This window comes from Salmo trutta, chromosome 4 (genome assembly GCF_901001165.1).
Source record: "Salmo trutta chromosome 4, fSalTru1.1, whole genome shotgun sequence".
Classification (NCBI taxonomy): domain Eukaryota; kingdom Metazoa; phylum Chordata; class Actinopteri; order Salmoniformes; family Salmonidae; genus Salmo; species Salmo trutta.
In genome coordinates this window covers 52917443-52943034 of record NC_042960.1, presented here as the reverse complement: position 1 = coordinate 52943034, position 25592 = coordinate 52917443, and the positions used below count along the sequence as shown (strand labels likewise).

Here is a 25592-nt window from a genome sequence, read left to right as displayed (position 1 = left end):
ACATTGCTGCCCTGAGTGAGACCAGGTTCCTGAATGAAGGTTCCCTGAAAGAGGAGGGAGAAAGTTACACCTTCTTCTGGAAAGGTTGCCCTCCGGTTGGACAACATCAGCACGGTGTGGGACTTGAAATTAAGAACAGCCTACCACCCAGCCTCACCGAAACATCTGTCGGCATAAGTGAAAGACTCATGTCTCTCGGTATCCCCCTAGCCAAGATGCATTATGCTACTCTTCTCAGTGCATACGCACCCAAGTTACCATCTGAACATGAGGCAAAGGACTGCTTCTACAAGTCACACCGCATCCCCAGGAATGACAAGATATTTCTGCTGGATGACTTCAACGCTAGGGTGGGACAGAACAACAGGATATAGAGCGGAGGCATGGTGTTGGCCAGGTCAATGAGAACGGCATGAGACTACTAACTCTATGTGCCGAGCACAATCTTATTGTCACTAACACCTTGTTCCAGCAGAAGAACAAATATAAAACATCATAGCTGCACCCACGCTCCAAACATTGACACCTGATTGACTACGTCATAGTGAGACATGCTGACACTAATGATGTCCTGCTGACACCTGCCACGAGGGGTGCAGAATGCTGGACAGATCATCGTATGATACTGGCTAAACTCCAGGTGAGAATACATCCCCCCAACGCCAGCAGAAGTCCAGTAAGAGGCGTCTGCACTGTATCTGGCTTGAAAAAGCTACAGTAATGGACGAGTTCCGTTGCTCTCTCGCTGAAAGGCTGAGGAAGACTAAGCCTCTTCTGAGCGCAGAGGACCCCATGGACCAGAAGTGGGCATCTATTAGCTGAGTGCTCTATCAGGCAGCGGCCCACTCCATTGGCTACAGAGCTAGGAAACATCATTGTGACACCATCACAACCTTACTGGACAATGGTATGCATAGCGCAAGGAAGTGCATCCAACCTTGCGTGCTCTGCAGAATGCATGGTGGATGAATAAGGAACAAGAAATCCACATTTATGTAGACAAAAACAGCATGCACAATTTCTACAACTCAATTAAAGCTATCTATGGCCCTAGAAGTCGCTCCATCACCCCCATGAAAACAGCCGACGGTCTGACTCTCTTGAAGGACCAAAACCAGATCCTGATGAGGTGGGCTGACCACTTTGAAGCACTACTCAATCAGCACTCTCCTACTGACCACTCCATCCTGGAAGAACTGCCTGTCCGTCCACTCATTCAAGACTTCCACCATTCGCCAACCTTCCAGGAGGTGTTATCAGTTATCCGTCCCTCAAGAACAACAAGACCCCTGGTGCTGACAACTACTTAACAAGGGAGGTTACTTCTGCACGGACCGGGAGATTGTCCCCCCAACAGTGGCGGGATGCAAACATTGTCACCATCTATAAGAACAAGGGTGACAAGTCCATCTGCGGCAACAGATGGGGGATATCACTTCTGGCAGTGGCCAGCAAGTTCGTGGCCAAGGTGATGCTACACATGCTGGTGAACAACATCACAGAGGAACTGCTGCCAGAGTCACAATGCGGCTTCAGAAAGAACAGGAGACGGTTGACATGATATTCACAGCACAGCAACTCCAGGAGAAGTGCCGTGAACAAGATCAGGACCTTTTCATGGCCTTTGTCGACCTCTCCAAGGCCTTCGACACTGTGAGCAGGGAACTACTATGGGCCATTCTACTCAAATTTGTCTGTCCAGACAAATGTGTCAACATCCTTTTCCAGTTCCATGATGGGATGATGGCTCAGGTGGCTATAGGAGGACAGGAGTCAGTGCCCTTTGGAGTAAGCATCAGTGTGAGACACGGATGTGTGCTGGCACCGGTACTCTTTAACATCTTCCCCCTATGTGCCACTCAGCTTTTCCACAAAGTTGCGGTGGACTTCAGACCGGATGGAAACCTATTCAACATAAGGAGGCTCCAAGTAACCACCAAGGTTTTGACGGAGCGGGTTCTTGAGCTCCAGTATGCTGATGACTGTACTCTTGTGGCCAACACTCCAGAAGACCTTCAGTCCATCCTTGTAGCGTCTATGAGGTTCTATAGCAGGATGGGGCTGTCTATCAACACCAGCAAGACAGAGGTGGTCTGTCAATGGAGATCCAGCCCTCCACCCACCATGCCTGTCTTCACCATTGACCATAAATCACTGACAATAGTCCTGTCTTCCAAATACCTGGGCAGCATCCTCTCAGAGGACTGCAGCATCGACCTCGAAATTCAAAATAGGATAAAGCAAGCATTTGCTGCCTTCGGGAAACTCAGACGCAGGGTCTTCCAAAACAGGGATCTCCACCTCCACACCAAAGTTGCCGTCTATCAAGCCGTCTGCATCACCACACTTAATTACAGCTGTGAAGACTGGGTCACTTACAGTCGCCACAACAAACAGCTCGAGCGATTCCACATAAGACGTCTGCAACACATTCTGGGAATCACCTGGTGCAACCGTGTGCCCTATACAGAAATACTTGCTAAGACCAACTGCAAGAGTATGGAGGCCATGGTCACCCAGCACCAACTGTGCTGGCTTAGGCATTTCATTAGAATGTCTCAGGAGCGCTTGCCACGGAAGATCCTGTATGGCCAGATACATCTTGGCCGGCGGTCTGCAGGGGGCAGATGAAGCACTACAAGGACCAGCTAAAAACATTGCTGAAGCAATGCAACTTAAAATCCACAGACCTAGAGGATGCTGCTGTCGACCGTTCCACCTGGCGGCAGCTCTGCCAGAGCGGTGTACTGAGGTGGAAGGAGGAGAGGAGCACAAAGAGACGGCAAAAACAGCTCAGGAGACATACAACCATGCCTGCCCCGCCAACACAGACTGCATATGCCCCACCTGCAATACAGTTTGTGGATCTCAGATTGGACTCCACAGTCAAATAATTCACTGTTAACTCAGAAGTGGAAGTCATCATCAGATACGATGGACTACCATAAGGAAGTCATTGGCTAACTAATCTCTAGTCATGTGATAGTCCTAAACCATCAACAACATCACCCCCACTCTGTCTTTCTATTCCTTTCTCTAACACTCACACACTCACATTCACACACAGTCATCTGAGCAACCAACGCATTAAGCAGTCAGTCATTCATTTCACTCAACCAGCTGCTCCTCTTTTCTTTCTCTCTCTCTCTCTCTCTCTCTCTCTCTCTCTCTCTCTCTCTCTCTCATTCCATTCATTTCAGAGTGTTTGCGCTCTCGTTTGCCCTTCCTCCATTTCAGTGACTCATCGTGTTGAGTGAGTGTCAAAGTGTCTTTATAGCCAGCCTGTCTTTACTATTCTGTTAAATCTCCAGACTTAAGAAGATGCTCTGTGGAGTGCATCTAATCCAAGGTGATTTGGCTAAATTGTATGTGTGTGAGTGTGTGTGTGGGTGTGCGTGCGTGCACGTAGACTGCATTGTTTATCAGAATCCCTCAGGTGGTGCCTGTCTCTCCACTACTCTCTCTCCTCCCACACCGACAGATACCATCAGTGTATTAATACATTCATTAGCAAGCTTTACTCACATGTCCTTAAGACTGGTGAGGTCTGACTTTTAGCTCTGTAAACTCCACATAGAGAAATAACTAAAAGTAGATTTAGGATAGAAAGTCTTTACTTCTTGGTTCATCATCAGAGTTGGAGAAATATGACCAAATCCCAACCAAAATGGATTGACCTTGGAGTAGCCTTGCTCATTGGGCCTAGAGAATGAGAGACATATTTTACCAGGTAAGTTAACTGAGAACACATTCTCATTTACAGCAACAACCTGGGGAATAGTTACAGGGGAGAGGGGATGAATGAGCCAATTGTAAGCTGGGGATGATTATGGGGACTGTGATGGTCAGATTGGGAATTTAGCCAGGACCCCAGGGTCTTACAATAAGTGCCATGAGATCTTTAGTGACCAGAGAGAGTCAGGACACCCATTTAACATCCCATCTGAAAGACAGCACCCTACAGAAGGGATATTTTCTTAGACCAGAGGAAAGGGTGCCTCCTACTGGCCTTCCAACACCACTTCCAGCAGCATCTGGTCTCCCATCCAGGACCAACCCTGCTTAACTTCAGAAGCAAGCCAACAGTGGGATGCAGGGTGGTATTCTGCTGACAAATGTTGATAGAGCCACCAGCAGCCAATCTTTGTAAAGATGTGTGTTCTGCTGTGTTCCTACATGTTACCAGACAGTCGAGGCAGATTGAAGACTCTTAAAACACAATCCTCCTGGCCCCTTTTTTTCTCCCTAAATCCTCAGCTCGCACTATCATATGTCACAGAAACGGTTAGCTTACCAGGTTGCATTCCTTTTACAATTCTATCCTCATCCGTTCCCCTCTCCCCCTCTGCCCTGGTTCTCTCCTTCCTCCCCTCCCCTCTTCTGACACTCCATCTCTCTCTCCATCTCCCTCTCTCCATCTCTCTTTCGCAATCTGTGACTGTAATGTTCCTGAAGAGAGCACAGTTTGTCAGGCTGAATCAGACAGATAAGCTGGGGGTGGAGTAAGCGGCTGAGAGTAGTGCATTAATCCACCCCCCTCACAAACACTCCTCCCCCTTGCGGGGATGTATAGCATGCAAACACACATGAACACACAGGGTTATAGTGCATGTGACCACATGGATGGTCATTAAATGGGACCCCTGCAGACCCCCTCTATTTCAAACAGAAACACTACACACAAATACTAAACATACACACAAACACACTCATAAAACCCACAGAAATGACACAGACATATGCCAACCTCTTCTGTCTCCCTGTCTCAGGCCTGACACACACCTCTCATTCTCTGATTAGACAGTTGAAACAATGTGGTCTTATTTAGGCCCAGGGAGCCAAAAACGTGATTTTCCTGTGTTTTGAGGTTGGAATAATACTGTGAAATTGTGAAAATTATGATAATGCATTTTGAAAAGCCTGCCTGAATTTCAGCCTGTTTGGGTGGGATGTCCTAGCAAAATTCTTGCTTGAGAAATTGCCCTTTGCTAAGAAGCTATTTTTGTTTCTTTTTATATATATTTTTTACTTTTTACCCCTTTTTCTCCCCAATTGTTTGTGATATCTAAATTGGTAGCTACAGTCTTATTCCATCGCTGCAACTCGCGTACGGACTCGGGAGAAGCGAAGGTCGAGAGCCATGCGTCCTCCGAAACATGACCCTGTCAAGTCGCAATGCTTCTTGACACACTGCTCGCTTAACCCGGACACCAGCTGCACCAACGTGTCAGAGGAAACACAGTACACCTGGCGACCGTGTCAGCGTGCATGGGCCCGGCCCGCCACAGGAGTCGCTAGAGTGTGATGGGATAAGGACATCCCGGCTGGCCAAACCCTCCCCTAACCCGGACAATGCTGGACCAAATGTGTCTCTGTCACGGCCGGCTGCGACACAGCCCAGGATCGAATCCAGATCTGTAGTGACACCTCAAGCACTGCAGTGCCTTAGACTGCTGCGCCACTCAGGAGGACACTTTTCTACCATTTTAATTGAAAACAATCACAGTAAGGTACTTAATTGTTACCCAGAAATGATTTGATATTGGGATAAAAATGGCTGCAAATACACAGATTTCAGGAGAGCTGTGAAATCTGAGCCCCATGAATTATAAATAGAACAACCAGAAACAAGGCGCCCGCAGACACCCTCTCGTGTGTGTATGTCCATGTCTCTGTAGACTACCACAGAAGACTAACAGAGACGGCTTCCATATCTAACAGAGATAGGTTCCATAAAAAATAAACTTCCTCACTGTCAACTGCGTTTCTTTTCAGCAAACTTAACGTGTGAGGGAGTCAAAATCAAAAGTAACAGTCAGTATCTGGTGTGGCCACCAGCTGCATTAAGTACTGCAGGGCATCTCCTCCTTATGGACCAGATTTGGATTTTTACAAATTATCTTTGAAAGACAGGCTCCTGAAAAAGGGAAATACATTTTTTTGTTGAGTTTAGCTGCAGAGTGCGTTAATCAAACGTATAAAACATCACCCAACCCCTGCTGCCTGCTGATGCTTTTACCTCATTTTATGGAGGCAACATTCCAATATGCTGCTCCAAATTAATCCGGATGTCTATTCCATGCTCAACATCATCATCATTATCATCATCAGCCGAGTCGCAAGTCATTCCCTGGAAGTAGTACGTTAGCGGGCGGGAACATCCCATACCTGTTTTTTTTAATTACAGAATAATGAATGATAGGAGCAGTCTAAAGAAAGACTGGACTGCCTGTGCAAACAAGTCTTAAGGCTACTGTCTAACTACCTAAATATATCCTTCTGGGTTAACTCCACTGTGGAGCCACTGAAACCTTGTTACTTCACATTATTTATGTGTCTGTGCTCACGCTCTCTTTCTCTACCCCTCTCTTTTCCATCTCAGCCACTCTATCTTTGTCATTCTCTGTCTCTCTCTCTCTGTTGGTGTTGTATCTCTCTCTGTCTGGCTGCCTCTCTCTCAGCCTCTCTTTTCTATTTTTTTTCTCTCACTTTCTCACTCCTGAGCCCCTGTCCCTGCCTTTCTCCCTCCCTTTCAATCTCCCTCCTTCTCACTTTCTGTTCCTTACACTCCCTCCCTCCAGATCACTGCCAATACAGTAGGCATCACAGACACAGATGGTAGAGACCATTCCTCAGAGCTAACCTCAACCCCAGCCATTCATAGGCTACTCAACATAACTTGTATGTACACCAATATACAGTGCTGTGAAAAAGTATTTGCCCCCTTTGTGATTTTCTCTATTTTTGCATAATTTTGATACCAAATGTTATCAGATCTTCAACCAAAACCTAATATTAGATAAAGGGAACCTGAGTTTACAAATAACAAAACAAATGGATACTTATTTTATTTATTCAAAAGTTATGCAACGCCCAATTTCCCTGTGTGAAAAAGTAATTGCCGCCTTACACTCAATAACTGGTTGTGCCATTTTTAGCTGCAATGACTGCAACCAAACACTTCCTATAGTTCATCAGTCTCTCACATCACTATGGAGGAATGTTGGCCCACTCTTCCATGCAGAACTGCTTTAACTCAGCGACATTTGTGGGTTTTCAAGCATGACCTGCTCATTTTAAGTCCTGCCACAACATTTCAATAGGGATTAGGTCTGGACTTTGACTAAGCCATTCCAAAACGTATAATTTGTTGCTTTTTAACAATTTTCATGTAGACTTGATTGTGTGTTTTGGATCATCCAGGTCCCGAGGCAGCAAAGCATCCCCAAACCATCGCACTACCACCACCAGGAACCACCGCATTTAACCATGGAAAGAGGTCTGGGAATATGGCTGAATATAAACAGCGTAGTTATTCCCTCCGCAAGGCAATCAAACAAGCGAAATGCCGATACAGATACAAAGTGGAGTCCCAATTCAACGGCTCAGACACCAGACATATGTGACAGGGTCTACAGGAAATCACGGACTACAAAAAGAAAACCAGCTACGTCACGCTTCCAGACAAACTAAACACCTTTACTCGCTTTGAGGATAATACAGTGCAACCGTCGCGGTCCGCTAACAAGAACTACGCCCCCTCCCCCTTCCTTATCCGTGGCTGATGTGAGTAAAACATTTAAACGCGTTAACCCTCGCAAGGCTGCTGGCCCAGATGGCATCCGTAGCCACGTCCTCAGAGCATGCGCAGACCAGCTGGGTGTGTTTACGGACATATTCAATCGCTCCCTATCCCAGTCTGTTGTCCCCACATGCTTCAAGATGGCCACCATTGTTCCTGTACCCAAAAAGGCAAAGATAACTGAACTAAATGACTACTGCCCCGTAGCACTCACTTCTGTCATCATGAAGTGCTTTGAGAGACTAGTCAAGGATCATATCACCTCCATCTTACCAGCCACCCTAGACCCACTTCAATTTGCATACCGCCCTAACAGATTCACAGACGATGCAATCGCCATCACACTGCCCTATCCTATCTGGACAAGAGGAATACCTATGTAAGAATGCTGTTCATTGACTACAGCTCAGCATTCAGCACCATAGTACCATCCAATCTCATCATCAAGCTGGAGGCCTGGGCCTCAACACCGCCCTGTGCAATTGGGTCCTGGACTTTCTGACGGGCCGCCCCCACGTGGTGAAAGTAGGAAACAACATCTCCACCTCGCTGACCCTCAACACTGGGGCCCCACACGGGTGCATGCTCAGCCCCCTCCTGTATTCCCTCACCCACGACTGCGTGGCCATGCACGCCTCCAACTGAATCATCAAGTTTGCAGACGACATAACAGTAGTGGGCTTGATTACCAACAACGATGAGACAGCCTACAGGGAGGAGGTGAGGGCACTCAGAGTGTGGTGTCATGAAAACAACTTCTCACTCAACGTCACGTCAACAAAACAAAGGAGATAATCGTGGACTTCAGGAAACAGCATAGGGAGGACCCCACTATCCACATAGAAGGGACAGCAGTGGAGAAAGTGGAAAGTTTTAAGTTCCTCTGCGTACACATCAGCGACAAAGTGAAATGGTCCACCCACACAGACAGTGTGGTGAAGAAGGCGCAACAGAAATTTGGCTTGTCACCCAAAACCCTGACTAACTTCCACAGATCCACAATCGAGAGCATCCTGTCGGGCTGTATCACAGCCTGGTACAGCAACTGCTCCGCCCACAACCGCAAGGCTCTCCAGAGGGTGGTGTCGGTCTGCACGGATCACCGGGGTTAAACTACCTGCCCTCCAGGACACCTACAGCACCCGATGTCACAGGAAGGCAAAAAAGATCAAAGACAAGAACCACCCGAGCAACTGCCTGTTCACCCCGCTATCATCCAGAAGGCGAGGTCAGTACAGGTGCATCAAAGCTAGGACCGAGAGACTGAAGAACAGCTTCTATCTCAAGGCCATGAGACTGTTAAATAGCCATCACTAACATAGAGAGGCTGCTGCCTACATTGAGACACTTTAACAAATGGATCACTAGTCACTTTAAATAATGTCACTTTAATAATGTTTACATATCTTACATTACTCATATCACATGTATGTACTGTATTTTATACCATCTATTGCACCTTGCCTATGCCACTCGGCCATTGCTCATCCATATATTTATATGTACATATTCTCATTCACCCCTTTTTAGATTTGTGTGTATTAGGTAGTTGTTGGGGAATTGTTAGATTACTTGTTAGATATTACTGCACTGTCGGAACCAGAAGCACAAGCATTTCGCTACACTCGCATCTGCTAACCATGTGTATGTGACCAATGAAATTTGATTTGATTTGTAAACCATGCTTGACCTTTAGTATGAGGTTCTAACTTTGAAATGCAGTGTTTGGTTTTCGCCAGGCATAATGGGACCCACGTCATCCAAAAAGTTCTACTTTTGACTCATCTGTCCATAGAACATTCTTCCAAGAGTCTTGATGATCATCCAGGTGCTTCCTGGCAAACTTGAGTAAACCTTTTGGACGAGATGGGTCCCATTATGCCTGGCGAAAATCAAATACTGCATTCCTCAGTAAGAACCTCATACCAACGGCCAAGCATGGTGGTGGTAGTGTGATGGTTTGGGGATGCTTTGCTGCCTCAGTACCTGGACAACTTGCCTTAATAGAAGGAACCATGAATTCTGCTCTGTATCAGAGAATTCTACAGGAGAATGTCAGGCCAGTGTCTGTGAGCTGAAGCGCAGCTGGGTCATGCAGCAAGACAATGATGCAAAACACACCATAAAAATGTTTAAAAAGCAACAAATTCAGACCTAATGCCAATTGAGATGTTGAAAATCAGAAAGGGGGCAAATACTTGTTCACAGCATTGTACATTACATGCAATATATATACACATTTTAGAAAAAAAGGTGCTATCTAGAACCTAAAAGGGTTCTTCGGCTGTCCCCATAGGAGAACCCTTTTTGGTTCCAGATATAACCCTTTTGAGTTCCATGTAGAGCCCTTTACGCAGAGGGTTCTACACAGAACCCAAAAGAGTACTACTGTACCTTGAACCAAAAAGGGTTCTCCTACGGGGACAGCCGGAGAACGCATTTGTAACCCTTTTTTCTAAGATTGTACATGTATATCGCACCTGCCCCACCTATCCTCCATCTCTATGGAGACTCTCTCAGACTCTCTCAGGGAGTCCAACACTATAGAAAAGGCTTAATTCACAGACGTTTTAGCCTATTTCTTCCTGCTGTTGACCAACAGTCCTGTGGTCACAAAGGTCATGACATTTAGTATGTATGCATGAGGGTTGATCAAATGTCGCTGACTGTCCCCCAGTCTATAACACAGAGTACACTGTAGTCTCTCCTCACATTGGAGTAAAGGCTCCTACATATCTGTCCAACTACCGCCAACTCAACCATCCATCAAACCCTGCAAACGTGAAATCATCCATAAAGTACAGCCTCTCACAGTCACAGAGAACAGTGTGAATACTCTTAGTCTGAGGTAGTGTCTGTCTGTCTATTACTGTGCACTGCCCTTCCCCTTTCTCTCAGTCTCTCTCACTCACTTTCTTCCATCTCTCTCTCTCTCCCTGATGAAATGGGAGCTTCTCAGCAGATGGTTCATATCATATTCTTTAGGCAGACAGACTGATGTGGAGGGGCTCAAGCTGTTGCAGAGGGAGTAGAGCGAGAGCAGAGAGAGGGACAGAGAGAGGGACATGTTCTGCTTTTGGACAGTCTGAGAGTCTCATCGTCCTAACTCAAGATGATGCTCCTCAACAAGCTAGAATCAGGGATGGGCAACTCCAGTCCTCAGGGGGCCTGATTGGTGTCACACTTTTGCCCCAAACCCAGCTAACACACCTGACTCTAATAATCAACTAACCCTGATCTTCAGTTTACAATGCAATGACTTTAAATCAGCTGTGTTGCTTGGGATGGGGAAAACATTTGGCCCCCAAGGACTGGAGTTGCCCATTCCTAGGCTAGATAGTTTCCTATGTTGGTGTAATGGAGAGAGGTATATTTGTAAAGCAAGACAGAGACAGGGCCTTCCCTCTCCACGTTGTCTCATTGATGTCTGTGAACCAACGCTGGTGGAAATAGAATAGATCTTACCATGATGTAGTGTCTCTGCATCTCTGTCTTCTCACTGGCCAGCTTCTCACACTCCAGTTTCAGGCTGTGGAGAAAGCGGGAAAACACACACACACGTGTCAACAAACTGATCTAAGGCAGGACCGACCCTGCTGCAGCTCAACCTGAATCTCTCCTTTGTGTCAAAGCTGAAAAAGGTTATGGGTCTAGATCAATTAGACAGAGAGACCGATGGGATCCAAGCTGCAGTGGGAGAACAATGCTAGCTTCAACACACTGTTCACTGCTGTGACCGAGAGAGTTATGGCCATGAGTATTCAGCTCATGGTGTGAAGCTGGGCTCTCAGCACCAAGGTCACAGTCTGGAGGTCAACTCTACTCTGCTAACACTCTGATAAAACAGACACTCTGCTATGATATGGAAGAACAGACCAATATCACCACACCCTGCCACTGTGACATCGGGTGTAGGAGTCGGTAAAACAGCACAAACAGATCTGGGACCAGGCTTGCACCCTGCCACTGTGACATCGGGTGTAGGAGTCGGTAAAACAGCACAAACAGATCTGGGACCAGGCTTGCACCCTGCCACTGTGACATCGGGTGTAGGAGTCGGTAAAACATCACAAACAGATCTGGGACCAGGCTTGCACCCTGCCACTGTGACATCGAGTGTAGGAGTCGGTAAAACAGCACAAACAGATCTGGGACCAGGCTTGCACCCTGCCACTGTGCCAGGTGGACGAAGATGGATAAGATTAGAATCTCTACCTGCATTTGACCTGTGTATGACTGTTATATCAACCATATAGTTCACTGCACCCATCCTTGGCTTTCACATACATCAAGTGTAGTATTATTAAGCCTGACATGTAATATTCCTCAGAATAATAAGTGGAGCAGTAGAAGTGTGACAGTGGTTCCCAGGGGGATCCCCCAGTCCTTTAGAGAGAGGAGGGACAGTTCCCCCCTGAGGTACACACATTCATATAGGACACAATCCTCAGACTCTCATCTTCAGACACACACATCTTTACTTCTATTGTGTATTAATGTTTATGACATACAATATCACACAACTATAGTTCCTTTCGAACCAGGGTGTCTGTAGTGACACTGAGATGCAGTGCCTTAGACCGCTGCGCTACTCAGGAGACCAATATATATCGTAGGTAGCGCAGCGGCAGAGATGGAGATCCATGTTGAGTCTTTTTTCCCCCACTGTATGGTCTAATTTGTCATAAACTTCAACACAGAATAGAAGTAAAAGTCTGTGCTATCCATGTATCTGTGTGTCTGAAGATGGGAGTTTTGAGTTACATACATGGATTTTACGTTAGGATTGTGCCTACATATGCCTGCATGGGGTAAGATGGAGGGTGGTGTGTATATACTATCTGTATAGTCCATAAGGGGGAGGTGGAGGGTAGTGAGTGAGTATATAGCACCTGTGGTATTGAGCCTGGAGGAACTGGAACTCCTCCTTGATGCGGTCCAGGGTCTCCAGGACTGTGAACTTGAAAGACTGGCCAGGCTGAATAGGGACCTGGGGGAGAGAAAAGAAAGGAGAGAGGAAAGAAGAAGGGAGAGTAAGGTCACTTCAATAGACATCATAAAACATTTTCCTTGCTCTCTTTATCTCTCCGCACCCCTCTTTCACAAACACTCTCTCACTCTTTTCTTTCCAACCACCCTCTTCTTCTCTCCCCTTTCCTCCTCCTCTCTCTCTCCTAATGACTGTCTCCCTCCCCCTCTCACATTAGCATCTCTCTCGCCTCTCCTCTCCTCCCTCTCTCCTCCCTCTCCTCTGCTAGGATGCTTTTTGCTAATGTATTCTTGCCTACAAAGCACTGAGAAGGGAATACGTCAAATGAATAACTCATGGTGAATCACAAACATTAAAACGGCACTGTCTTTCACCTGTTAAAAGCAAAGAATCTCAACAAACGCCCCCCAGGAGAACCCTGCTCCCCCCTGAAGCCCGTCTGAAGCACTTTAGCTGTGTAGTTGGGGGAACACAAACACAGCAGGGATGTTGTTTTAGAGGCAGGGCGATATAACCGGGTAGAGGGTGGGGGGGGACTAGGTAGCTGACTAGTGGTGGCTATTCAGCAGCCTGATGTTCTGGGGGTAGAAGTTATTGGCCAGTCTTTCCGTTTTTGCCATGATGCTCCTGTACTGCCTGCGTCTGAGTGATGGAAGTGGGATGAACAGGCCATGGCTCGGGTGGATGGGGTCCCTGATGATCTTCTTGGCCTTCCTGCGACACCTGGTGTTGAAGGTGTCCTGGAAGGCAGGCAGTGTGCACCCAATGGTGTGTTCGGCTGAGCGTTTCACCTTCTGTAGCACCTTACGGTTAGCAGGGGTGAAGTTGTGTTGCAGCTTAACAGTATGCTCTTGATGGTGCGCCTGTAGAACACTGGGCCCTCGGAGACATGTCAAATTTCTTCAGCCTCCTGAACTTGAAACTTTTGACCATCTCCATGGCAGCCCCATTGATGAGGATCGGGATGTGCCCAGCCTGGTTCTTCCTGACGTCCACAATCAGCTCCTTTGTTTTGCTGACGTTGAGCGAGAGGTTGTATACCTGGCACCAAGCCGTCGGAGTGCCTACCCCCCTGTAGGCCGTCTCGTCATTGTTGATAATCAGGCCTAATACTGTCGAGTCGTCAGCGAACTTGATGATGGAGTTTGACCTGTCTGAGGCCACGCAGTTGTGGGTATACAGGGAGTACAGGAGGGGACATATGACGCAACCTTGTGGGGCCCCCGCGTTGAGGATCAGTGTGGTGTTAATGTTGCCTACATTCACCATCTGGGGGTGGCGCGTCAGGAAGTCCAGGACCCAGTTGCATAGGGAGTTCAGTCCCAGGGCCGTGAGCTTTCTGGTGAGCTTAGAGGGCACTATGCTGTAGTCGATGAACAGCGTCCTCACATATGCATTCCTTTTCTCCAGGTGGATGAGGGCAGTGTGCAGTGAAATGGCGATTGCGTCGTCCGTGGATCTGTCGGGGCGGTATGTGAATTGGAGAGGGTCGAGTGTGTCAGGGAGGGAGGAGGTGATGTGGTCATTGACGAGCCTCTCAAAGCACCACACGGTGAAGATGGTGAGTGGTATGGGTCGGTAATCATTCAGTTCAGATGGAAGTGTCGTGAGGGAGGGACATACTACTGAAACATACAAACAGGTGCGTACACACACACACACACACACACGCGCTGAGCTGACACGCAACAAGCCCTTGTGCTAAATGGGGGCTACGCACAAAAAGCCTGGGACCCACGCAGGCAAAAATGCATGCACACAACTGAGGCTAAAAAGATAATGCATGTCAGTGTTATTCAACCACAGGCTCCAGATCAGTGGCATAGGCTGCTTCAAATCAAAACACATAGATAATGCATGTCAGGGTTATTCAACCACATGCTCCAGATCAGTGGCATAGGCTGCTTCAAATCAAAACACATTTTATTTGTCACATTTAGCAGATGTTATTGCAGGTGTAGCGAAATGCTTGTAATACTTCACCTCACACGCCCTGACCGGACTTTAGTCTGCACAACTCTCTGTCCATCTCCCTCTCCCTCCTCTCATTCCCTCACCACAACCACCCCTGAGAGCCAATACCAGACCTCTCCCCTTTGCCCTTCTCCGCTCCACCTCTTCACCCTCTAACTTTCTCCCCCTTTTTCCTCCCCCTTTCTTTCCACAGAATAGGGTGTGAATCCAGTCTGTCCAGAGGCTAGCTAGGCGGCTAAAAGATTGCAGGTTTCAGTAGGAGCTTAATTAGTCTAGACAAGGAAATTCAATTAAATTTCAATTAGGCTAATGGTGGAGGTCAGACACTCTTTGGGCTTTCCAGTAATTAAGCTGCGGGTTGTGCAGCTCAGTTTGTGCCTAGTGCTTTGGCAGTTTCCTGGACCGACGGCCTCAACTCAGTACACAAGCCCAATGGGGGAGGGGCGGCTGCCGACGGAGCCCCACTGACCTTCATTCATAACACACTGGTCTGACACACACACAGGGGCAGGGAGGGGGGTAGACAGCAGTAGAGAAGAGATGGCCTAACAAATCCTCTGACCACTAGACAGTGGACCACCACAGACTACATTCCAGACCGACTACTGTTCATTTTACATCAGCACTCACAATAACACATTCCTCAATGTAGTCCGGTTTTCTGTATGGGTCAGGTTATGAGTGATATAACTACAGACCCAGCGTGTTCTGGTCTCAGTGCATCCTGGGGGAGTGGGGGGTGGGGGGAGTGAGGGGGGAGTCTCCTCTCCTCTCTCTCAGTGTGGCTCAGTTGGGCCCTGGTGGTGTCAGACAGCATGGGGGATCCTGAAACACCAAACAGATCCGGTTAATCTAGGAGAAGAGGGAGGGGGTAGACAGACAGGCCAGCCATGTGGGACGACAGCATTCAATCACAATTTAGAGGAGCTGGAACTGGAGCAAGTTGAGCCGAGAATATAGAAGGATTATCCATGGGGGGGACTGGGCTAGGAGATCACATAACAGTACAGAGCCAGCAACCGGGCCACAGCCCTCCCTACCCCTCCCTCCATCCGTCCTCTCATCACTCCCCCTAATCTGTCCATCAATCACTGGGGGAAACATTTGATTTAGGCCGCTGTTTCTGGGCTGAAACAGATGTGGGTCTGGGACTGATCGGGACTGCAGAGCGTCTGTCTGCTCTGTGGCACACTTTCTGTTCTGCCACCCCGCCCGCTCCCTCTTTTCCTCAATCTTTCTCTTTCCATCTCCCTCTCTTGCTCTCACTCTGTCTTTCTCACTCACTCTCTGTCTCTCTGTATCAGACAGGCTGGGGAGAGAGATGTTCAGAGGGGCATGAAATAATCATTTGCTGGTGAAATATTTAGGGTAAAGGCACATGAATAGATGAAGAGGACCAAGTGTAGAAGGGAAGTGTTAATGTGATCTTGGGTGTAGGGGACGTGTTTGTGTGGGTGGGTGTGTCCTCCACATCACTCCTGTTCTCTCTTTTTATTTTTCCCTCCACTCTTTCTCCTCTCCTCTGGGTGTCCCCATCTCTCCTCTCAGTCTGGTGTCTCCATCTCTTCTGTCCCCATCTCTCCTCTCAGTCTGGTGTCTCCATCTCTTCTGTCCCCATCTCTCCTCTCAGTCTGGTGTCTCCATCTCTTCTGTCCCCCTCTCTCCTCTCACTCTGGTGTCTCCATCTCTTCTGTCCCCATCTCTCCTCTCAGTCTGGTGTCTCCATCTCTTCTGTCCCCCTCTCTCCTCTCAGACTGGTGTCTCCATCTCTTCTGTCCCCCTCTCTCCTCTCACTCTGGTGTCTCCATCTCTTCTGTCCCCCTCTCTCCTCTCACTCTGGTGTCTCCATCTCCTATGTCCCCCTCTCTCCTCTCGGTCTGGTGTCTCCATCTCTTCTGTCCCCATCTCTCCTCTCAGTCTGGTGTCTCCATCTCTTCTGTCCCCCTCTCTCCTCTCAGACTGGTGTCTCCATCTCTTCTGTCCCCCTCTCTCCTCTCACTCTGGTGTCTCCATCTCTTCTGTCCCCATCTCTCCTCTCAGTCTGGTGTCTCCATCTCTTCTGTCCCCCTCTCTCCTCTCGGTCTGGTGTCTCCATCTCTTCTGTCCCCATCTCTCCTCTCAGTCTGGTGTCTCCATCTCTTCTGTCCCCCTCTCTCCTCTCAGACTGGTGTCTCCATCTCTTCTGTCCCCATCTCTCCTCTCAGTCTGGTGTCTCCATCTCTTCTGTCCCCCTCTCTCCTCTCAGACTGGTGTCTCCATCTCTTCTGTCCCCCTCTCTCCTCTCAGACTGGTGTCTCCATCTCTTCTGTCCCCCTCTCTCCTCTCACTCTGGTGTCTCCATCTCTTCTGTCCCCCTCTCTCCTCTCACTCTGGTGTCTCCATCTCTTCTGTCCCCCTCTCTCCTCTCACTCTGGTGTCTCCATCTCTTCTGTCCCCCTCTCTCCTCTCAGTCTGGTGTCTCCATCTCTTCTGTCCCCCTCTCTCCTCTCACTCTGGTGTCTCCATCTCTTCTGTCCCTCTCTCTCCTCTCACTCTGGTGTCTCCATCTCTTCTGTCCCCCTCTCTCCTCTCACTCTGGTGTCTCCATCTCTTCTGTCCCCCTCTCTCCTCTCACTCTGGTGTCTCCATCTCTTCTGTCCCCCTCTCTCCTCTCGGTCTGGTGTCTCCATCTCTTCTGTCCCCCTCTCTCCTCTCACTCTGGTGTCTCCATCTCTTCTGTCCCCCTCTCTCCTCTCACTCTGGTGTCTCCATCTCCTATGTCCCCCTCTCTCCTCTCGGTCTGGTGTCTCCATCTCTTCTGTCCCCCTCTCTCCTCTCGGTCTGGTGTCTCCATCTCTTCTGTCCCCCTCTCTTCTCTCACTCTGGTGTCTCCATCTCATCTGTCCCCCTCTCTCCTCTCGGTCTGGTGTCTCCATCTCATCCAGTCCCCCTCTCTCCTCTCCTCTCGGTCTGGTGTCTCCATCTCTTCTGTCCCCCTCTCTCCTCTCGGTCTGGTGTCTCCATCTCTTCTGTCCCCCTCTCTCCTCTCGGACTGGTGTGTCCACCTCTTCTGTCCCCCTCTCTCCTCTCAGTCTGGTGTCTCCATCTCTTCTGTCCCCCTCTCTCCTCTCAGTCTGCTGTCCACCGCTTCTCCTTCCTGCAGGAGTTCTAGAGCGCTGGTCTGGGCCTGTCCTGTGTAAAAAGGCTGGTTGATGGATAACAGGCTCCAGGAGGTACGGCTTTGTAGGGACTATGGTTAGCGGGATGGGACACACCCACCAAAGTCCTAAAAAGATTAGTGGATCAGGACACACACTTTCAAGGCAGTCAGCAGCAGCATCTTAGCTGGAATGGAGCCCTCCTTCAACACCTGAAGGTTTTGATACATTTGAATCATTTAGCAGATGCTCTTATCCAGAGCAACTTACAGGAGCAATTAGGGTTGTCTTGCTCAAGGGAATAGACAGATATTTCACCTTGTCGGCACAGGGATTCGAACCAGCAACCTTTTGTTTACTAGCCCAAAGCTCTTACTTGCTAAGCTACCTGCCACCCTCCAATAACATGGCTCCAGCCAGCCTGTCACTTAGTCACAATACATTGTGGTGAGAGGCAAAACCCACTGCCATAAAATACTGGATTAGAAATGGAGGGATTGGCAGCGAAAAGAACGCTTGGAGTGGATCCAAAATTTGGTCAGATCAGCTCTTTTTATAAAAACAACAAAGGCTTTGACTGAGGGGAGAATGAGCGTTAGGATTGGAGAGCACAGTTCATTTGGATTGATGTGTTCATACTTGACTTCATAAGAACCAGCTTGTTATCAGAAATGTAAACAGGTAACAGTATGGATAAAGATGATGGTTACATCTGCCAGAAAATATCCATGATGTACCTGTATATCATTAAAATCCTGAGGCGCAAACAGAACAACAAGCTCCACAATACAGATGTATCCAGAGGAAAACAACCTAAAAGCAAGAGAGCGCTAACGCACGCACACCACCACTCGCCCTAACCTAATTAAGGGAACATATGTGATTTGTGCAGCCAGATATTTGGCGTTGGTTTGTTTACTTGGCTGTAAAAACAAAGTGTTACCCTGAGAGACGCAGAGAAGTGAGACCAGACCCAGTACACACAGCCCCAAGCTAGAGTATTAATATGGGCCTAATGGTCAGGAGGTGGAACACAGAGGCCAGACTTAAGGCTAGATTTACTAGGCAGATGAGAGATTACTAATACTTAAAAAGCACAGTTTGTGAAAATCTACTCCCTGCCGACCCTGAATAGTCACGGGCAGTATGAACTGTTCTGCTGCCACTCCAGCGCTACCAGAAAACAGAATGTACAGTTACACACACACACACACACACACACACACACACACACACACACACACACACACACACACACACACACACACACACACACACACACACACACACACACACACACACACACACACACACACACACACACACACACACACACACAGCTGTAACATTGGCACCCTGGTGAAGCAGTTAGTAGCAGGCTCTCTGTCCCTGCCGTATCCCCTCCTGTGAGTCTACTTCCATTAGATTAGGATCAGTCCAGGGCCAGATCAACTCTTTCCAGACAACTATCACAACCGTCTCTGGGGGTGGGGGGGGGGTTAGGGGGGGGGGGTTACACACACTCAGTCTAAGCGTGCAGGAGCTAATGTCCACCACCGAAGCCTGCTCCATCCCCCCCAAAAATGTCAAAATCAACTGCACCAACAACAATATGTAAAGTACAAGGATTCCCTCTGTGTTCAACATCGTGTAATGCCATGTTCATTTCAGTCCATGCTGTGAGTCCCTACAGGTAAAGACAGAGTGGTCTAGTCAGTGGTCTAGTCAGTACTAAGAATCAGCTAGTCTTTCACAGACCTCAAAGTAGACTTCAGCTTTAACACAAAGATTACCAGATGACCTACCATACCACTAACTTTAAACTCATTATGGGGGTAGCAGTGGTCGTTTGCTACCTACTCTGTCTATGTAGATAAGGACGGTGTCCATCCCACCATCAGTCCACTCTCAGGTCTGCCTCCCATGGCTCTTGCTGCAGTGGTTGGAAATGTGTGTTTGGTAACTGCGGAAACTCTGGGCGTGACAGCTCAAGCATTCACAGCCTGGTTTTATTGTTCTTGGCCTGGGCGGGTGGCGATTCACGGTAGGGTGGGCGATATTACGATAGTATCGTCTATTGAGGATGATTGACAGCCATCGCCGATGGTGACGACATTGTGATGTGACAGACGATTCAATTTGACTAGCCTGGCGCCATAAAGAGAAGAGCGGAGTCATGCAGTGCACAGCAGGGCAGTGCATGGGTGACAGTCTGATTAAATTGCCTATATTCCTATAGCCCAATTCAATTCATATATTATATTTACAGAATGCAAGAGAAAAATGTAGACATGGCTAGGTTCCACCAAAGCAGCACTAAATGTCTGGTCAGAAAATCAAACTAAAACATATTCAAAGATGACAAAAAATGTAATGTGATACAATTTTGTATCACTTATTTTCAATTTAAATCCGTAAAATAAAATGATAGCAATACCAATGCTAAACATACAGTCTTGGAACTGTATGTTGACAATGGTTAAGGTAAAATTCAATTAATGTTTTCGTTTTTTCTCTCTCTCCAGTAGTGGATGATCATGATTCCATGATCAAACAATGAATCTCTCAGAAAGTTTTAAAAGTTGCTACATATAGAATTCTCCCCCATGTGTAAGATATGTGAATTGCAAGAACACAAGGCTGCATTCAAAACAAATCTCCCCGTATCCCATTTCACCATAACATGGTGGAGACTCGAGCTTCAGTTTTTACTTTCGGTTTCGTCCACCGGGTTTTTAAACAGATGTAAAAACGATATTTTTTGTTATTGAAAAGATATTTCACAGTGATTTAGACGGTACAATGATTCCCCACACTATTTAGTGCTTTTTTTCCTCACATAAACTGAAATGTAACGAACGCTGTAGATTTTTAGCAACCAGGAAATGACAATGATTTCTACATTGGCCCCTTCCCCAGTTTCCACTAGATAACACAGCTTCAGTGTTGCCAACTCCTCAGTAAGGAAAGTAGCTATTGGCTGCCCTAAAAGTAACTAGAAGTCGATAAATGACGTCATCGCCTAATTTGCTTACTTGGCCATGTGCATGTAACTGTGATGGACGCTGTAGGAGAGAGGAATAACGTTGTGGGAGAGACAAAAAGTGAGTAAAAAACACCCTAAATATGTTTACAACTACAAATGAATTATCTGTCGATTCTAGTTTTTTTAAAGTCACAATTCCAACCCTCCTCCTTTATCCGGGCTTGGGACCGGCAAAAATGACCCAAAAGAGACACTCTGGCGGAGTTACTTAGTTTTTTATTTAATTTTAAATTTTATTTTTTGGGTTTTTAGTTTAGTTTTTTACATTTACATCCCGCCCTGAATGTAAGCCAGGGTGGGATCAGCCAGCAGCGGCTTCCCACATGCGCGATTCATTTGCAGTCTGGACGCGGAGGGGTGAACATTTCCTGCTCTGACTGCAGCTGGGAGGGACTGCTGCGCGAGGACTGGGCCACCTGTGAGTGCTTTGGGACGGGGGTGGGGCCCACGGCAGCACCCGCTTCTCGTTGAGAAGATTAAGAACGATACGTGCTTTCACGTCAGAGACTTCAATAACATCAGAAAAAGTCGCTAGATTTGTCGCTAGTCGCTTTTTGAAAATGTGTCACTAGAGGGTCTGAATACTCGCTAAATATAGCGACAAAGTCACTAAGTTGGCAACACTGCACAGCTTTCCTATTTTGACAGCAGAAGCCGGCAATAGGCAATATCACAACACTGGCAGGTAAGTTATACTGTGAAACACTATCATTCCACTATTACTGCAGATATATTATGGATATTTTCTAAAATTACAATGTAAAAATACAAATCCTATTTGTAATACCTTTTACGTTGTTTTTGAACAACCTACAAATATGGTAGGCTTAATGTAATAATGAGAGCGATAGAACAAACAATAGCAAGATAGAAACATCCAATGACAAATTTGAACTAACCTGACTGTTGAGCAAAGCATTATGACATAAAATGCATTGATGCAAGACCGCAAATGTTTGTTTTTTTAAATGCCAAAAGCCTAATCCTAATAATTTAAATAACATAAAAGCATTAAGACAAATTCAGTTATGAAAGTATTTCACAAATATTCTGTGTTTAATGTCCTAAATTTGCTGCATTTAAATGGCAACAATTATGTAAGTCAGAGTCTATGCTATTTTCAATCACAACTTTATTCTAAAATGACAAATAAGTGACATTGAGAAAACAATACCAAGATAGAAAAATCGAAATATGAAATAAAACGATGTGTAACCTAGTTGGCCCTATTTCCATATTACTCAATGTCAACCTACCTTCAAGGCCTAGTAGCCTAATAAGAGAGGATTAGGCAAAAATGCTAATCACTTTATAATTATCCAGTTCTGAGGACAGCAAAGTAGCTTGCTCTGTCTGCAACCCATGATGATTTACAACCCATTGCACGATGCACAGCCAGCGAGGCTCTTTGACTGTGTCACTCACTCTATATGCGCGCTTCGGCACACACAGACATGCCCACACACACACCTCTTTCGTGCCACAGATCCACTAAATATATTTTGTCAATGTGGGGATTTATCTCATCCCTCTCATAGCATGCAAGCTCACTGTGGGATCTTTTAAAAACTTGTTTCGGGGGGGGGGGGGGGGGTCAATAGCGGGCTATACCAGAGTATATCACAATGTTTAATGAGTGCATAATCACGTGAGAAAGATTGACATCACCCAACCCTAGTTCACAGAGCAGTCCCACACTTCAGATAACACTAGCCACAAGAATCTAGTGGAACCAATTATGTTTCTGTTTGCCTTGTAAATCAGCCCTGGGTTTAACCCTTTAGGAGGACCACTGAACAGATAACAATGTCTCTGTTCTGCCACAGGAGTCAACACAACACAGTGCTGTTGCCATGTCTATGTGGTTTATGTTTTCAGTTACTTATTTCAAAAGGCCAGTGACATTGTGAGTGACAGTGGAGATAGAGGCCCTTCCTCCTCTTTGTCTCGGATGGTGCATACAGGATGTATACAGATACCGCTAGTCAAGTCCAGTGAGTCTGACGTTTAAATTATCTGGACATTGATGTGTTAATTTGATACAAAAGAAGACATTAATTCATAGGATATTAATAGTATAACAAGATGAGGATTGGGATATACACAAAACATGACTACCTTTGGAAAATGAGATGCAAAGAAACTAGTCTCTTGACAGTAATAGGTACAAGGGGCTATTTCAAAGTCTACACAGTCACCCTCTTTTCCTTGTTCTCTCTCAAGCTCACACGCGTTCCTTGCACCCTCACTCTGTGCTGTAGATCCCATTACACTTGCAGCAGCAGTATGTATTGATCTGTTAACGTTGGCTCAATCTGGGACCGAACTTTATCACAAACACTACAACTCTGAACAAAACCTCTGATCTGTGACTGAGTATAGTCCTATTTCCAGTGTGATCTCCTACTCATTTCCATTTCTAATTCACAATGCCTCGGTTCTCTCTCAATCTTGCTTCCATTCTATTCCCCTGATTTGCATTCTTTCTGTACATATAATTGATTTCACATGCCCCCTCTTCCGAAAATGTCACTTATAATTCTCTGTGATTGCAGGCTGAAAGCTAAGTGTTCACTGACCTATTTGCACCAGATACAAAGACATGGACAACAAATCTGACTATAGAAACTAGACCTTGGCCTCCCAAGTGGCTCAGCGGTCTAAGGCACTGCATTGCAGTGCTAAATGCGTTACTACAGACCCGGTTCATTCGGAGCTGTGCTACAACCGGCTGTGGCCGGGAGTCCCATAGGATGGTGCACAATTGGCCCAGCGTCGTCCGGGTTAGGGGAGGATTTGGCCGGTGGGGCTTTACTTGACTCATTGCGATCTAGCGACTCCTTGTGGCGGGCTGGGTTCCTGCAGGCTGACTCCGGTTGCCAGTTGAACAGTGTTTTACTCCAACACATTGGTGTGGCTGGCTTCCGCATTAAACTGGCGGGTGTTAAGGAGCGCAGTTAGGCAGGTCATGTTTTGGTGGACGCATGACTCCACCGTCGCCTCTCCCGAGCCCATTGGGGAGTTGCAGCGATGAGACAAGATTGAAAATTGGGGAGAAAAAGGGGTAGTAAAAAAACAAATAATAATAATAAATATATATAACTACACCTTGTCTCTCTCTATCCGCCTCTCTCGCATGTATGGTCAAACCCATCCCCTCTTCCAGCTTCATCCTTCAGTTCCTAACACTGTAGTTTAGTAAATAATGAGAGGAGGGTGGTAGGGCGAGAGGGGACTGAAGGGAATACCTTCCACTGCCTTCTAACACATTATCCCTGGACACATAAACACAGATACAGCACAGAGCGTGCACACACAAGCGTTTGTTTTACTTTCCAAAAAATTGATTCCCATTCAAAATCCGATTTTTCTTAACTTTAAGCTCAACCCTAAGCTTAACCCCAAACCTCAGCCTAATTCTAACCCCTAAACCTAAAATAGACCTTTTTCCTTGTGGGAACATTTCGCCAGTTCTCCCCCCCCCCCCCCCCCCCCCCGTCTTTCCCCTGTCAGCTGCACCCAGGGGCTGTTGTAGTTGAAAGGTAGTTGTGTGGGTGGCATAGCTGACTCTCACTTCACTTGTGTGTGTGAGAGCGACTGCATGCGTGTGTTTGTATATGTGTTAGAGGGACTCTCTTCATACACCCTAACTGTTCCATGTCTCTGTCCTCTCAGTGTAGTCCCTGTCTCTACCTCTGTCCCTGAGCAGTAGTCAGATAAAGAGAAAAAGAGGAGCGACTTACCGGATGCCTGCCCTGAGGGTACATGGTCCCAAGAGAGATGTTCAGTCTGTTTGATTATCAGGTCAGAGCCTGTCCCCTGGCCCTCCACTCCTCTGCCCACCACCAGGAACACAGCCCAGTCCAGATCTTTCCCCTGCTTTGGTCTGGTCTCAGGCAAGGTTGAAGAGAGCAGTCCTCCCTCCTGCCCAGTCCTGCTCTCTTTTCTTCTTTCCGTTCAGCTCTGCTCTGTCTGTCCCTGTCCGACACGGAGCCTGTCGACACAGCTTGGAGAGCTCTGTCAGTGCATCCGTCAAACAGGTCTCACGGTAAAACAAATCCCCACACTAACACTTTGGCTCCTTTTCCTTCTTCCCGTTTCCTCGGTGTAACCAAAGTCTCACTCTCGTTTCTCTCTTCCTCTCCCGTCTCTCCCGCTCTGTGATCAGTTGGAGTCCACACACACTGACATGGCAGTGAAGCTTGAGCGTTACACCCAAGTACCCCCCCTTTCCTGTCCCTTCGCCAACCCCTCCAACAAGATACAAACACTACACTCCTCCATCCAAATTCACCTACAATCTACAGTACCTCCAGTCCCTCTTCTACTCATAGGAGAGAGCAGAACCTTAAACTGAAGGGTTGTGTTGTCTGTTGGAATACAACATTTAAAAAGAGAGGGAGAAAAACTATGACAGAGAGCGAGCTTTGCTTTTAATCTAAATAATAATAAAAAAACAGGAAAGCAGGAAAGAACAGCAGGTCACTAGAAGATCCTGTAGGATTTTCAGCAGGGAGCCCTGGACTGTAATATATTGTGCCTGTTGGCTTCAACATAAACAAGACAGCCTGCTAAAGCTCCCCTTAAGGTGGAGCGGCTGAGATAGACACACCGACATGGAGATAGAGATCCCCTTTCAATTGTAGTCAGATGGACAAAGCAGTCAGCCATGCACAAAGAGACAGGCGCAAACGGAAACACATATCCTTACACGCTATCGTTATAGATACGAGTGCACACACACTCGTAAACGAACCACTCACACAAAAACACACACAAACGCATAATTAGTCATTCTGAAGAGATGAAAGGTATGTCAGTATTCGAGTTCATACACGCACACACACTGACGACACAGAGAGA

The 25592-nt window shown here is 47.1% G+C and overlaps 1 protein-coding gene across 1 annotated transcript in view; it reads right to left on the bottom strand.

Annotated features, from left to right (window-relative positions):
- LOC115192599 (transducin-like enhancer protein 4) overlaps positions 1-25243 on the bottom strand; it is an 80811-nt gene extending 55568 nt beyond the window's left edge. Inside the window, exons 1-3 of the mRNA XM_029751284.1 lie at positions 24473-25243; positions 12475-12572; positions 11048-11111 (exon numbers count right to left, since the gene is read on the bottom strand). Of these exons, the coding sequence (XP_029607144.1) occupies positions 11048-11111; positions 12475-12572; positions 24473-24496 (186 nt within the window). The 5' untranslated portion in view covers positions 24497-25243. The remainder of the gene's footprint in view (positions 1-11047; positions 11112-12474; positions 12573-24472) is intronic.
- Between the last annotated feature and the right edge of the window lie 349 nt (positions 25244-25592).